General features: G+C 37.7%; 1 protein-coding gene across 1 annotated transcript in view; it reads right to left on the bottom strand.

Moving 5' to 3' along the window:
* ERICH3 (glutamate rich 3) overlaps nt 1–17,121 on the bottom strand; it is a 94,923-nt gene that overhangs the window by 14,250 nt on the left and 63,552 nt on the right. Inside the window, exons 12-13 of the mRNA XM_047724928.1 lie at nt 14,222–14,458; nt 3,793–4,239 (exon numbers count right to left, since the gene is read on the bottom strand). Coding sequence (XP_047580884.1) covers nt 3,793–4,239; nt 14,222–14,458 — 684 coding nt within the window. The remainder of the gene's footprint in view (nt 1–3,792; nt 4,240–14,221; nt 14,459–17,121) is intronic.

Raw genomic sequence — 17,121 nt, 5'->3', positions numbered from 1 at the left:
CCTCTCACCCTGATCCATCTAACAGAAAACTCCATTAAGAAAGAGGAACTAGTCATAACCTCTTTGCTTGGCATCAGGCAAGTCAAGACCTAGTTTATTTTATCTGAAATTTTCTTAGAAATATTTATTCATATAAGGGAATTTGAGACTATTTCTGACCTCTATCTATTATTTTAAATATTTACACATTTACTGTTTCATTTCCTTAAATATACTTAAAAACATCAGCACTCAAGAGTTATAATCTATGCCTCCTTGGTTTTTGATAGCATTAATCCTTCTACATCATTCTGAATATTTTCCATTTTTTAAAAATCTATTAATGTTTCATTTTCCACTGTACTTTTTTCCCTCTGCCTCTAGGCCTCCATAACCCAGAAATTTTGTTCTATTGTGGAAGATGGGCCATAGAACAAATCTATTGGTTCTTGCACAGAAGGCAACATATTTTTAAGAAAATTTGCAAAGTTATAAAGTACTAAAGCAATAAGTAGAATACTATATATAGCGAATAAGAATAAAGTATAGTTATATGTGCTAATATGAAAAGGTATTGAAGACACAGTATTAAGTGAAAAAAAAGCAAGTGGTAAAACAAAATGTATCATGTTTCCATCTATCTATAAAAAGAATGTATGTATATATGTAATATATGAGTACATTTTTATGTATAGAGAGAAATTTTTCTGGAATCAGGTCTAAAAAAATATTTTCTGCATATATGACTCTGTTGCATGGGAAAGAGTAGTGGTGACAAGGAGGAGCAGCTTTCTTTTCATTCTCTCTGTTCTGTATTGTTTAAACTTTTCAACCAATCCTTTGTAAGAAAAAAATTTTATCAATTTTATCAATTAATATGTGATCTAGAAATGATACTCTTAGGAACCTAACCTAAGAAAATAATTATAGATTTTAAATTACCTTAGGTCATAAGATACTAGAGTACTATTAATAATAGTGAAAATAGGGAAAAATATAAATATCAATAATAGGGGAATGGTTACCTTATACAAAAACCACAGAATGGGATGACACACAGATATTGAAGATTACATAATAACAAAAAATGCTTATGGTATAACAATAAGGATAAAAAGCAGGATACAACATTTTATAAAAATTATGACAACACGACTTTGTAAGCCCTAAGTTTAGAAATCAAAAAACTGACCACATATTGAAGGTGATTTTTGTGTGTGCGCTAAACCTATGGGTAATTTTTTAAAAATCTACTCTTCTCTATATTCTGACTGTTATTTCATGTTATGTCATAAGCAGTTAATGAAAAATAAACACTGACAAAGAGACCTGCTACATTTATTAAAGCTTAAGAAAGATAAAAAGTCACAAACCTTGCCGTCTAGTATCAAACCTGCCTTAATAAAAAGATAACAAAATGCTTTAGAATTATAGATGTTATCTAGTCAAGAACACAGACTTCCCATAATATGTAAGAAAAATGATAAACCTACACACTTTTCATTTCACACATTCAGAAAAAACCCACCTCACTTTCTTCCAAGTGGCATGATCCTAGTCCAATGTTTCCGCTATTCCATCCATCACCTAAATACAACCTACACTACATGCATCTTGCTTTACGAAAAGATGTCTAGGTACACAAGGCCAGGTACACAATCTAGTTTTCTGAAGTGGAAGTTAAAGAAATAACAATGTCACTGTTCCTACTGAACTTCAACATCTCTACCTTTTGTGGGCAGCAGCTTGCCAAGTTGTACAAATTTCCTCAATGGTACATTATACGTTCTAGAACTGAACAATGAAATCCATGATCAAAGACTTGAATTATTTTGTAAGAAGTTTTCAAATATATTTTAACGAGGATCTTAACTCATGTATGGAAAAACCTCTTTGAAAAATCTCAGAGGTCTTTAATCCCAGGGGAGAAGTTGGCAAACTTCTTTTATAAAGGGCCAGAGAATGCATTCTTAGGGCTTTGTGAGCTATCAGGAGGTTTCTGCTGCAACTACTTAATTCTGTCCTTGCAATGCAAGAGCAGCCATTATTAATATGTAAGCCAGTGAGCATAGCTCTGTTCCAATAAAACTTTATTTTCTGACACTGAAATTTGAATTTAATTTTTTTGTGTCACCACATATTATTCTTTTGACTTTTTTCAAACCAACGAAAGACTTTAAAAACAGAACATTTTTAAAACATTCTTAACACTGCAGGAGGAGAGAAAAAAAGGCAGTAGGCCAGATGGGGCCTGTGGACCGAAGTTTGTCAAGCGGTATATTCTAGAGTTATTTGAATTTGCTACACCCCACTATCTGGAATGCTTTTATCTTCCTCCATTCGATCTTAAAAATCGTATCTAACCTTTAAAGCTTTCCTCAAAAAAATCCTTCACAAAAACATTCAAGGTGTACTTAACCAAATGGGACTTTCCCTTTCTTTTGAAACGCCATAGCATTTGTACCTTCTCTGGCTTTATGAATGATTACTGACCTTTGTCCAATTATTGGTGTGCCACGCCTTCCCCTTAACATGTGATGGGAGGTACCCTCTCTTACATATTTCTTATTGACCATGGTGCCCTGTACGTGGTAGAAGGTGAATAATACTGACAATTGAAAGATAACTATTCAACATCCTCAATTCCTAGATGTAGGCCCCAGTGGTTTAATAACAGCTTTTAAGGTCCTAAAAAAAAAAAAAGTTAGAGACATTAAAAGTATTCATAAGCTTTAAAACAGATGATTTTAGTAATATTAAAATGTGAAAACAGATTTTAGCTTGGAATTGAGAAGAATGTCCACCATGTTGGCAGGGGAGACAGATGAGAGAGAACAGGGAAGGAGAGAAGTGACAGAACCAAACATCTGGCAGGTATGATCCAGCTGTCCATAGGACACAACTTGATCCTTTAACTGTACCCTAAAATCGAGGAAGGCATCAGATCTTTCATATCTTGAAAGTCCTGGGACCTGATTATTGTGGGACACTCTTCACTCTTCCCATGTCAAATGGAACTGTCCTGCATACTCACCCAGGGACCACTGTGTCAGGAAGTCACTCAGTTTCAGAGAAAAACTCAAAGTTTGGAGTTTTCTATGAAACTGTCATATTTTTATCTAAGTTTAAATTCCTATTGCACAGATACAATAGAAAAAATCTTTAAAAACCAGAGCCACTCTGCTTGAATTTAAATCCTAGGAATGCTTCTTCGGGGCTATATAATATTCACAATTTACTTGACCTCTCTGAGCCACAATTTTGTCGCCTGTGAAAAAAAGACATGAGGATAAGAGAACCTAACTCAGGGGATACTGGGCAGTTGTAGGGAGTAGATGAGTTAATATAAGTAAGTGTTTAGAACTGGCACATCGTCAGCACCTACCAATTTTAGATGTGTGTGTGCGTGTGTGTGTGTGTGTGTGTGTGTGTGTGTGTAGAAGTGCATATATATATATAGCTAAGAAGAAATAGTATTTCTAGTATTAAGTAACCTCTAAAAAGCCACACATACCCTTGCCTTCAGACATATAATGTGTTTTATTTGATTCTTGAGATAGAATTAACACAAGAAGGAATTTACAGAAAATAGGAAACAAGCTATATAAGATTTATCAACTTTTAAAATGCAATAGAAGGGACACAGCAAGCTGAAACTACATGTATGATTACGTGATGAAGAGAGGAATAAGAAAAAAATTGAATGCCTCTGGCATTATCACAATCGTATTTCCCAAGCTTTGGCAGAAATGCAAGGACCAAATAGCTTCCATGCATGGAACAATGGCAGGTCAACTCAATGGCCATACTTACCATCTTTTTCCACCCTACGGGGACCTGCCTTTTTGTCCTCCACCTTAGCAGTGCTTCCTTCCCAAAGCTCACTCTTATCCTTTTCTTTTTCTTCTGTGGAAAGATGTTCCCTGGACTTCTCAGCCAAGCCCTCAGCAATCACTTGTGTTCCTTTCTCCGTTTCTTCTTCAAGAACATTCTCCAAGTGTTCCTCTATGGGCAGAGGCTTGGTCTCTACATCCGTTGTTACGATTTCTTGGTCTTCAATTTCAACTTCTAAATAATCCTCCATTGGAAGCTGGGATTTTCCTGGCTCATCACTTTCACTCAGCTCCTGGGAAGATGAACTCCTGGCCCTTCTGTTCGGACTGTTTCCAGTGTGGGCTCCTCTATCTCCCAGGGCAGACTCATCACTGCAACTAGAACATGGGTGACTTCTGGAGGAGGAGGATGAAGCAGTCTTTATACCTAAAAAATTAAAATGATGACATCATTGTTTTTCCATAAAACAACTGGTTTAATTGTGGGAATTAGGTTAATAATAATTATCCTAAATTTTTAAAATATAGGTTCATAGATTTAGTACCGTTTTCACATATATTGCACATAGCTGTCAAGATAAAGAAAAACCTATGTAATCTGTGAGTCTCCAGAAGTTTTTCTTTCTTATAAAGATTACTTATTTATTTATTTATTTATATGAGAAAGAATGAGAGTGAGAGAGCATGAGCCAGAGGGAGGAACAGAGGGAGAGGGAGAAACAAACTCCCCACTGAGCAGGGTGTTCAATGTGGGGCTTCATCCCAGGACTCCGAGATTGTGACCTGAGTCAAAGGCAGTTGCTTAACTGACTGAACCATCTAGGCAGCCCCCTAGATATTTTCAATAGGAAATCACATTTAGCTGAAAACCAACTGTATGTATATATGTATGTATGTATGTATGTATTTTTGAAAGCCATTTTATTGGAAAGTCTTTGTATCTATTTCATTGTAGAAGAAACGGAATACTCTTACTTGTTCAGTAAGAGTGCTTATTCATTATCATGTTGATCAGCCACAGAATTCTCTGTGAAAAAAACTTAAATTTTTATCTACTGTGATACCAACCATATCCAGCTCGTAAGGTGTACTAGAAAGATCAATGCATCCAGATAATACCAAGACACTTTAAAGATATTCTGAGGGGATGCTTGTGTGTGCGTGCGTGCGTGTGTGTGTGTGTGTGTGTGTGTGTGTGTGGAGGAGGACATGTTGTCTTATTCCATGTTTCCCCAAAGCAGACTCTGAGGTCAGGGTTCATGTGATATATTAAAGATATGCTCCAGGAGAAACTCTTACAGATGTAGGTGAAGCAGGGCAGGGAAGGCAAGAGGTCAATCAAGGGAGCTATTTCAAGCAACATCTCAACCTCAGCCTGATCCCACAGGGACCTCTGAGGTCTAGATTATATTAGAATTGTTCCTCTCTTGAGGAAGGAGTCGGGCTTTCTACTCTGCTCCAGTCAGAGGTGGCTACCACCTCCCACCACCCCCCACCCCCAAGGGAAGGTAAACTCCTTGGCTTTTCCAGACTCTTTGTCTGGGCAAGTGAAGCAGCTCCGCAGCCCAGGGCTATCCTCTGAAGGAGGAAGAGGGTTGCCAGAGCTGGGAGATGGGACATGGAGTCCCATCTCCATGATGGGACAAGTCAGAGGGCTTCTAGAAGATGGAGGCCGTGTGCTGACAGGGTGCTATTGATACACAGACTAGATTGACTAAAACTGGAAATGGTTTCGTACTTAGTACCCACAAGCCCTTTCAAAAATCTCCAAGAAAGCCACATACACACTGAATCTCTGGAAGGAAGACGCGCCTGAAAGTCACGGCGTATGCTGGGGCCAGAGAAATACAAACTTGCTTCTGAGTTTTTCACCAACAGATCTGTGTTTACAGTAGTTTTTTATAGACTATATTTTCAAATGAAATAGCCTACACTTAAATGCTGCCTAGCTTTCTTGTTTTCTCTGCTCTGTGTGCTCCTTACTCTTTTCTGTTCCTTTTATTTCTGTTTGGCAGCTACACAGATGGCTGTAGCAGCTGATACAGACTTTAAGGGAAGAAATACCTGTCTTCCCTCTTATCCTTTCCCTTCACAGCCTCCAGCCCAAATGACTCTCCATGACAGGGCTTAGAATTTTAAGTATAGTCACAGACACTTATCAGAGTTTCCACAAAGATTTGAGAGATGCTACACAGTAGTAAAGAAACAAACTCTAAAAAGCCTTTAAGCAACAGAACCCCTTCAGTATGATTCCATTTGTTCTTATCTCCCAACCGCTTTGACAGGCACCAGATGACCACTGTTTCTCAAAGGAACGCATACCTTAACCACTCATTCTTTATCTCCATTTTATAAAATCTGCCTCTCAGTAGGGAACACAGCAGATCAAGGACGGTTGTTCTCTATCTCATTTGTACCACTTCAGAAACTTAAAGGACTATGATCTCACCCTCTCTTAAGCATCTCACATTTTTTTAAAAAAGAAAAACTCATATTTGCTAGTTGTTCAATCAATAGCTCTCATTAATTGCACAATTAGCTAGAAGGCAATATTATGCTTGCTCTGTACTCCCCCAAATATTCAAATCTATCATCTTTAATAGATATCATGACTCACTTTTGTCTCTGAGAGTTGTTCACATAATAAGAAAAATGAGCGTTCCCCTACCTTTCTTTCATAGCTCCTATTAATTGTGTTACTTTATTTCAAAAGGCTGAAACACACTCTGGTTCATTTTGAGTCAGTCCCTTGGAGAAGAAAGATCAGGAGAATGAACGGCCTTCAAGAGGCAAGGGTACCTGACCTCTCATATAAACTCATTTCAGTTTTCCAATTTCTCTCTAACCTTGCTGTGCAATTTAGTTTCCCTCTCATTTCTTTCTCTCATTTTCATGCAGACACTGGGGCAAGACTTTGCCTACAAATAAAAGCTCAAAATGTTTCAGGGCCATGGAATGGGATTTTCATCACTAATTTTATTTATTGTCTTAGAAATGAAGCAAGTTTTTATATAGAAATTTTTGTCTAAAAGAACCTTTTACATGAAAGAACTCTGAGGGCACATACTTAATGTTTTTTGTCAGTAGGAGGGAAAAATTATCTTGAAGGTATGTTAGTAAGCAAAGCTGGCTCCCACCCAATTCTGTTTGTCTCTGCATGGCTCCCTTTAGGAACTGAAGCTAAAAGTATCTGTTCTTGATCTTTATGGTAAAAAAATGATGTGCACTGGTTGGTGCGGCACCTTGAGTCCATGCCCTGTGAGGCATTTCTGACTTTCCACCCTGCATTCAATCAGGCTCCAAACCCTTGACTGTCTTCTCTCTTCGTGTCACTGATAACTGTTCCTTTTTTCGCATGACTACTATTTCACACAACATGAGACTGAGAGAAAATAATATGTTCCTCTGTAAGATGAAACTAGGTGCTTCAATCATGACTTGGCTGCTGACTAGCTTTGACTTTGACTTCCACATACCTCCCTAAGCCTCTGTTTTCTTGACTGTAAAATGGGGCTAATTCTCTCTGTAAGTCACTGCAGAAATTATATGACACAAAAATCAAATAATGATTTTTTTATGAATTCCAGACTTACCCCTCTATGGAGTCACACACGTTAAGTATAGTCTAATGCATTTCTTTCTTGATTTCACCCTATGCATTATATGAAGAAAAGTAATTGCAGTAACCATTTGCTAAGGAAAAGTAAATAAATAAAAACATAATCATGATTATGTATGCACTTACTGCATACCAAACATGGAGGTAAGCACTCTACAAATATCTCATTCAATCCCATGGAATAGCTATCTTCTTTTTCTAGATCTAGAAAGTAAGGGGAGCACCTGGGTGGCTCAGTCGGTTAAGCATTCAACTCTTGGTTTCGTCTCAGGTCATCATCTCAGGGTGATGAGATCGAGTCCCGCTTAAGTCTCCTCGCCCATCGCAGAGTCAACCTGAGATTCTCTGCCTCTTTCTCTCCATCTGCCCCTCTCCCCTCCACTCACACTCGTTCTCTCTCTCTCAAATAAATAAATTAAGTTAAATTAATTTTAAAAGAATGCAAGGCCCAGAGAAGTTAAATAATACCCAATGCCCATTAGCTATAAAGTAGCAAGTTTTATAAAACAAATTTTTTGTAATGACTCACTATAGTAAAACCAAGACTATTCTACTTGCCAAAAGGCCTTCAAACAGAGAGCACCCACTGTCACAGACCTACTATTGCTTCTCTTATGGAATGACAAATGGAAAATAGTTCTCTTATGTGTCAGGCAACGTCTAGGTTTTAAGGACACAGTAGAGAAAAAAGCAGGCCAAGACCCTGCTTCCACAGGGATTACACACTCTAGCCAGACACTGCCTCCTTTTGCACGAGCACAAAAGATCAACTGTACGTGTTCCCTCAGGTGTTTGTTCATTCTCCTCACAGTGACCATGGACAGCTCTCTCAGGAGCTGCTGTTACACTCCTCACTGTTCTCAGCAGCTTTATTATCTGTTTTGAACAAACTGAAAGCCCTGATCTTTGTTTTGAATCATTTCTCACCTCCTAGCATAGAGCATGGTTTTACTATAGTTTAAATTCACCGTTTTCTTCATTAGTGCCCTGATTTTAACTACTTTGTTTTGGGTTCACTAGCTTGAGGCCCCATGGACACTTTAAGTGCACAAACTCAGTACAAATACGTAAATTCAGTCAAAAACAACTAGCTTTCACCACAACCCAATGGATCTTATACCCCTCCAAACTAATATAGACTGCATCTCTCTCCCATTCTTTGGTCCGAGGGTTCACAACAAAATCTGCGTACATGTTGCTCCTATGGTCTTCAAATTGGCTGTGACACACAAATTTACACGTCCTACTATTACTCATATAAATAGTCCTATCTTGATTATACACAGGAGCTCATAAAAATCTGTTTTTATTTTGTGTTAGATACTGTGGTTTAGTCAATATTTTCATGTACAATAATGCCTAATTAGACAAGTGCTCCATACTCATAAATATTGTAGATTGAATGTATGTTTAATGAAAATAAAAGTAGAAATCATTAAATTCTAACTATAAATGGTAACTAGTTATTTGTCTTAAGAGAGAGCATATGTCCTCACACTGATAATTTGTGACTCAATTTATCAATGAGACAAATGTACACATTAATTTGTAAGAATAAATATCTACAGGTAAATGCAGTTCTAGTAGGAGGAGATGAAAAAATTGAAAAAGCTTAAATTTCCTCCATAACTACCTTTATCTGCACTTTTTTAAACATTAAAATGAATACTTAAAATCCTGAGAATATAATCAAATCCTGTGTCACACTGTGCTGCCTAAGTCCTTTTACATTTATCCACTAAGATTAAGATTTTATTGGGTAGCCCAATAATACCTTTGTTGTATACAAGGCAGATTCAAAACTGTAAAGAAGAACCTCAGAGGAAAATGTTTTATGTGGACAAAAATGATTCTGCATTTAAAAGTCATGACTTCCTACTTCAGTAATCAAAATGTGAATATAGATTGAGGAATTCTGACTTTTCAGAAAAATTAAAATTTGACAATCATGCAAAAAAAAAACCAAAATCAGACATATAGATGCTGACCAGAAGGCCATCTACAGGCTTCCCCTAGGCCTCTCTGTTCAAGGAAAAGTCAAGTTACACTGACATCCACCGAATGTGTTTTCATAGCACCTATAATTTCGACGTGGAAGGAGCAGCCTCCCCTCATATGCTTCTCATCATTAGTCAGGCCAGGAAATGAAGAGTGAGATTCCTGAAGTCAATAAGTAAATAGAATATTTTTGTGATTCTGGAATTTTAAAAGTCTATAAGTTTCTTCAATATAAATATATGCTGACTGTAGGGAAAATAGAACAAGTGAAATATTATCTTTCTTACTTCAAAAACCTTTGCTTTAATTTGCTTTAATTCTTATATTCAATTCTTTGCAATTCTGAGAAGAGATTCTCTCTCTTTCTCTCTCTCTCTCTCTCTCTCTGAAATCTTTCTCATAAGAAGCTATTGATTCTTGGGGCTCCTGGGTGGCTCAGTGGGTTAAAGCCTCTGCCTTGGGCCCAGGTCATGATCTCAGGGTCCTGGGATCGAGCCCTGCATTGGGCTCTCTGCTCAGTGGGGAGCCTGCTTCCCCCCTCTCTCTGCCTGCCTCTCTGCCTACTTGTGATCTCTGTCAAATAAATAAATAAAATATTTTAAAAAAAGAAAAGAAAGAAGCTATTGATTCTTTACCTCTTACTCAGAAGCATTATCATCCAAACTGTCCGTGAAAGCATAAAAGTATATTCTCAATGACATGACACTTTTCCCCTCAACCTTATTTTAACATTCATCAATGACAATATATTTTCAACTAGTGACTTAGTGCCTGGGGTTGCCAACACAAATGCAGAGAAAAGGAAGCTGTCGTTCTTTTTAAACGATGGAAAGTGTTACACGTCATGCCTAAACCAGGGTGCTCTCTTCGTGGCTCTTGTTCCCTAGCGCTCATCACTCATGGGCTGCTCAGCACAGAGCATTCATCAAGGCGGGCCCACGCCATTGTGAGCCGGCACTTTAAATGGGGCCGACTTGTCACCAGAGTGACAGCCTGGGCAATTGTTTGCCCTCTGGGAACAGGTGCAGGCAGGTTCAAATGAAACACGTCCAAATACTAACAGCAAGATTCTTAATCATGTCAGTAAAAAGGATGAACTGGTGTCTCAGACTCAGTGGTCACAATATGCCTCTTACTCTTCTGAAGATGAAATGCTGTCTGGCTTTTTAATAGAGTGTTCCAAGGAACCCACTGTGTCATTATCATTTTTAATACATGCTACTTTGTTTGCTGGATGAAATATCTAATTCAGATACTCTGCATGCTAAAAGGAATGTTTCTGAATAACACGAGGCCAGGTTATCAAAATCAAGGGATGGGAAATAAAAGAGCTGGGAGGTAGAGGAAAGAAAGAGTAATAAGCAATGAGATTTTATTTCAAAATAATGGCAAAGTTTTAATGTAAATACCAAAAATGCAAAAGAGCTCTTAATAATATCATTATTGAAGCAACAAAATAAAATAGTTGGCAAATTTAATTTCTGGCTCTTAAATTTCCCATTTGCGGGCTAGATTTTATATGTTCTAGTAGATTTCACTACGTACCTCTTCAAAAATATTATTCTCTACCCAATAATGCAGCTAACTATATACAATCTTTTCCAATAAAATTCTAAGGTGCTTTTATTTGTGGCGAATAAAAGCATCTTAGTGTTCTTGGTGTTAAAACAATCAAGTAACTGCATAATATTTACAAAATGTCTTTGAGGAAATCACTTCTGTGAAGAATAACAAAGACAATATACAGTCCTGGCTTTCAGAGTGTAACAATTTTGTGTTATTAACTTGTGTAATTAATTTGATGGGTAAAATTTAACATATGAAACAATAAGAGATAATGAATAAGAGAATAATGAATTACTGAATGATAGTGTTATAAACTAAGGAGCTCAGTGAAAGCTGGCAAGGTAGGAGAGTGTCACGGAGGAGGAGAGGCCTCTGCTGGAACTGAGCTCAATGCCTGGGAGTAGACAGGGAAATCCATCCAGGGAGGAGAAAGGTCAATTGGAGTAAAAGTAGAAAATGTCCATTTTTATGTCCTTTCTTCAAAAATAAAACAACAACAACAACAAAAAGACTCTAGAGAAGAAGATGAAGAGCTCAAGTGCCTCAAAAATGTAGTCTTGAGGAAGGAGAATCCTTTTGGGGGGGGGATTTGCTTTACTTTCAGATAAAGAGTTATTTTCTCATTTGGAACAATATTATATTGTTTCTCCAAAATCCAGGCTCTGATGTTAGGTAATGTTTTTATGTCTTGGTTCCACTGCATTTTCTGCTTGTGTGAGTTCCTTGGAATCCCACCATATCCAAGTTTATGTATTTGTAAAATGGAGATAAAAAGTACCTGCTTTTCAAGACTGTTTGAGGTCAATCAGATAATTCATATAAAATACTTAACACAGTACTTAGTACAGAGTCTTAATAAACAATACCTTCTGGATCCCTTTCCAAACATAGGATTCCAATTATTTATATGCAAGCAGTATTCAGTGTTAAAGCTTACCTAGTCTGTCAGTTATTCAGTGACCACAGGTCTAAGTGATTAAAGCTTTCCCTTCAAGGAAGATCCAAGTACTGCCTACATCCCTTTCTCTTTGAACATAAAAATTTATTGTTTTAGAAAAAATCCATCTGACCCTAAGAAAATAAGATGATTATGTATCACAAAAATAATCACAGATGACCAAATATTGAAAGAATGTGCTGAATCTTCATGAAATCAACACTTGTTAGTTCCCCACCATTACTGAAGAAATGAAAAACTGAGTGTCTGTGTTTTGAACCAGTTATATTTACAAGCAAACACATGTTTAGGTCTTTTCCAGGTTCAAGTCACTCATATAATTTATTCAAAATTTGATTCATGTGATATCACTTTTCCATAGAATTCTTTGACTTTCTCTATGCCATATAGGAATAGAAACTTAAATCCAATATTCACATTCAAATTGAGAAAAAACCTTATATATTAAGCATGCCTGGAAATATAAAATATAAGTATTAAGAGAAATTAGAGAAAAGGCCTAGTTTAGACTTCATAAAAAATGTTTCAATGCCTGGCCATTAATCTTGAGTGGGTCTTTCAACTATAATAAAAGTGACAGCAAATTTTGTTTTTGAGTTTACTAATAGCAAACATCATTCTAAATTTTCATGGTGTTTCACTCTTTGCTTTGACTATCAGGAAACTCAGGATTAAATTTTTAGTTCAAGCTTAATGATGGTCCTACCTACAGTTCCTAGTAAAATTATCTTCTCTTTTACTCTAAACAGTCTCTGTATTTTATTGCCTTTATGTGTGTGCATGAAATTTTAGAATAGGTTTGCTTAAATTATTTCTTGAAGAGAGCGTAACTAAAATATGTGCTCTTATGATTACTTGGTTACTGAATTTACTCTTATTTTATATTACCCCAATATACTACTCTAATTCAAAATTTTGAATTTTATACAGTAAAAAATGTTGAGAGGAGGAAAGAATGGGGGAAATGGACAGTAATTTAAAAAGTTGTCATGGGGTGCCTGGGTGGCTCAGTCAGTTGGGCATCTACCTTTGGCTCAGGTCATGATCCCAGGGTTCTGGGATGGAGCTCCGCATTCCTGCTCTGAGGGGAGTCTGTTTCTCCCTCTCCCTCTGCCCACCTCTACCCCTACTTGTGCGCCCCCCCGTCAAATAAATAATTAAATCTTTTTTTTTTTAAAGATTTTTATTTATTTATTTGACAGAGAGAAATCACAAGTAAGCAGAGAGGCAGGCAGAGAGAGAGAAGGAAGCAGGCTCCCCGCTGAGCAGAAAGCCCGATGTGGGGCTCGAACCCAGGACCTGGGATCATGACCTGAGCCGAAGGCAGCGGCTCAACCCACTGAGCCACCCAGGCGCCCCTAAATAATTAAATCTTTAAAAAAAAAAAAGTCCTCATAATGTGACCTCAATTCTCCAGCCCAAAGCAAACTACAAAGACATACATATCCGTATAACTAGTAAATACCCTCAGTGTACCAGGAGAGATCTCAGATTAACTAAGAATCACATAACCTTGGTCAAACCCTTTTATGGGACAGCAGGAATTGGTTCCTTCTTTGACTGAACATTATTTCAGGAAACTAAGTTCTTTTAAAAAGTCTTAAAATGCTTGAAATATGCCTCAGATGATAAGGGCAACTTTCTCTACCTGAAAACCTTTCTATATTTTCTCCATGAACATTCAAAGTCATTTTTGGCTTGCAGACTGGGAGAGAGCTGCCTTTGCCAAGAGAGATAATCCCTCCAGACGCCAGCTAAACTGAGATGCCAGCACCCTGTGTACAAAGTAAGTGAAGACAATAAAGTGAACTTGGGCAGGAATCTCAAACTTTCCCTTTAAATGAATGGAAGATACTTTTCATTTTTCCAAGGGTATAAAATGGTGTGCACACACATGCATGCACATGGGTGTGTGTGTGTGTGTGTGTGTGTGTGTGTGTGTGTGTGTGTGTCTATATATGAATGTAAGAGGGGATACTTTGGGATTTGGAAAAAAAAAAAAAAAGGAGTAACTTTCTAAGTAAACAGATGGCATGTCACTACAAGCTTTACTGAGCCCTGGTGAAAAATCCCAGCAAACTAAGGAAAGAAGGGATTAAGGAGTGACCCCATAAATTAGGTATTTATGGAAGACTGATCACTATCCTCTGGTTAGGGATCCAGGCTCTAAATGTTGGCTTAAAAGAGGATCATCCCATTAAATGTGAAGGAAAGTAGTGAGTGCGCTTGGTGAACAGCTCATGTCCCATGACCTGGGCAACAACTTGCCTTGTTTATCCTCCTCCAACTCACTGTCAGAGCACCCATCACCTTCATCTTTTACATTGTCGTCAGCATCTGCTGCCTTTTGCGACGAGGTTTCACTCTCCTTTTCCGGGTCTAAATGGTCTTTTTCATCATCTGAGGGTGACTTTGACATCCTAGTCATTTGGTCATCAGCCTGTCCTTCTTCATTAGCTTTCTCATCTTGTTTCTCCTCGTCTACTTCAAAATCTTCTTCATATTCTGAGGGGGAGAAAAATCACCACTGTAAGAAGGAAAATAGAATCTCTGATACTTAACCCACTTTACTTTAATGAGAACTTTGACTCCGCTACCCTCTCTTCTCTGGGCCTTTCTTTGCTTCTTTTTCACACAATTACTGAACATGGAAAACCAACAGCAAGTGATCAAAGATTGAAATCAGTTACATATACAAAAGCACAAAGGCAGTAAAGCTCCAAATGACGAGTCTGAAACCTAATGAAAGTTCATTTACAAATGGACATCATCATCTACAATAACCAAAATGGACAACAGAAGAACTTGATAGAAAACAATAAATTAGAAATAAATTAAAAATGAAGAGAACAGGATTATAATAATGAAAGTTAATTTGGAGACCCAGTGAGGTCATATTTCATATGAAGAATGGTCAAAATATTTGGATATCAAGTTAATGAATAGTGAAGTGGAAAAATTCAATTAATCAAGTCCAAAGGCCCTGAGAAGTAGTACTGTGAATAGCACATTCTTTGAGAACCAAATGGACATCAAAAAAAGGGATTATGAGGGATTCTATACCTAGACCAGAACCCAAATCATATGTATTATTCATCCCTATAGTCAAGGAAATAATTACATTCCAAGAATAAAAAATTCTCATAAAATAGAACATTCCTGTCATAGCCCCTAATTTGCTTCATTCCCAACAGAAGTGCAACAAATCCGTACCAGAAAAAGGAAATTGTCACATCAGATAAACTCCAGCTGTCCCTTGTGGTTATAATTTTTCACCTTTCATATTTAATTGTTCCCCTTTTTCCTCCACCCAAAACTAAGAATCTTGAAATGACAACATGCCAAGGATAGAGAGCGAAAGGATTTCATGCAGAACCAATTAAGCAAATAAACAATTATCTCTAAAATAAAATTTACAGGGAAAATAAAGCTTTCCCTATTTTGTGTGTTTTAGTTAATAGATATTCTGGCTTCCTTGCCAGTGGTGGGGACCTCTCAGGTAATTACTTAGAGCGATCCACCCTGCCCCAATGAAAGAAACTTAATTTAGAAATGCATGCCCTGTGCATGTGAAGAAAGCTCTGCTAATGCAGGGATTGTATGAGGGAGATGTAAGGGGAAAGTGAAATCAGAAAGTGTAACGAAGAAAGGCAAACAAAGAGAATTCGTCACAAGAAGATTTTCATGAAAGAGATTCAATATGGGGAATGTGAAATGTGAAATATTATCAGCAAAACAAAATTATAAATAAGAAGATGAAAAAGTATGATTTATATCATATGAATCAAAGAGGAAATACTAATAAAAACCAATATTTTTCTCCAACTATTTCAGGCCAAATGATAGGATAGTTCTCACTTGACCCAGTCACTGTCAATCAATTAACCTTTCATGAGACTCTTTAATGTAGAAAAGGTAAAATTGCAAGATAAGAGACACTACATTAACACAACCCCTGCCACCAAGGAATCCCCAATTTTTGTGGAGGAAATGAGATGCAAGTACAGAAGAGATACGGGACTCATAGTCATTTTTATACATGGTCCTCTGTACACTGAGGGTTCTTGCTATGGGTTTTCATACAGGACTCCTGACTAATTATGTGAAATAGTGTCAAATGGATGAAATGGAATAAAAAAAAGGGCAGAAAATCATTTGGAGATCATGGAAGACTTCACAAGAGGAGGAGTTTAGCCACAGAACACACGTGTGCACGCGCACACCGAGGCACTACAGAGAAACACATGCATCTGTCACTTTACAGATATTTGCTGCTGGTCACAGGATAAGCAGAGGCCAAAAAGAACATGAGTGACCTGCTATAATTCCATCAACAGTGTCACATAGTGGTGACGTATGAGGGTTTTAGAGGCAGGCCGACATGTGCCCAAGTCCATGTGAAAACACTTGCTAAGTGTGTGACCTTACACAATCTGCTCAACATCGTCAAGGTTCCGTTTCTTCATTCGTGACATGGTAGTGCCTGCCTCACAAAGCAGTGATGACTATTAAAGCAAGAAGCCCTGTAACAGGGGTGCATGGGTGGCTTCGTCAGAGAAGCATCTGCCTTTGGCTCAGGTCATGATCTCGGGGTCCTGGGGTCGAGCCCCACGTCAGGCTCCCTGCTCGGTGGAAAGCCTGCTTCTCCTTCTCCCCCCAGCTTGTATGCTCTCCCTCTCTCTCAAATAAATAAAATCATTTAAAAAATGTAATCATCATCCCTGGAACATGCTTAGCACAGTGTCATGGGCAGTACATTGTCTAATAATTATTAGGGATTAGTAGTAATATGGGGGTGGAAGGAGTTGGTCATAGACCAAGAAAAATACACTCTAATGGAGGCCCCTGATTAAAACTGGAGAAGTACAAGTGTCCACAATTAGGACACAATTACACTTATATTATTGAAGCAGAGCATAAAATTGAAGTAACATGTAGTGAACCAGAAGAACAGTCCGCACATCCTCTTTTGCAGGAGCTTCTGCGCTTTCTTTCAATGTACGAAATTCCAGGCTGCCCTTGTTTGCTCTGCCCACCGCGGTCATCACACGTATCACCCCTCCATTCACCACGAGCACGCGATCAGCACAAGAGCTCAGAGCCACCTCCTTTGTGGTATCTTCTCAATACGAGTGAATCATGGCGGCATGCTTTCTGGATCCCTTTTC

Source organism: Lutra lutra, chromosome 4 (assembly GCF_902655055.1).
Source record: "Lutra lutra chromosome 4, mLutLut1.2, whole genome shotgun sequence".
Taxonomy (NCBI): Eukaryota; Metazoa; Chordata; class Mammalia; order Carnivora; family Mustelidae; genus Lutra; species Lutra lutra.
This window is presented reverse-complemented; position numbering and strand designations above follow the sequence as displayed.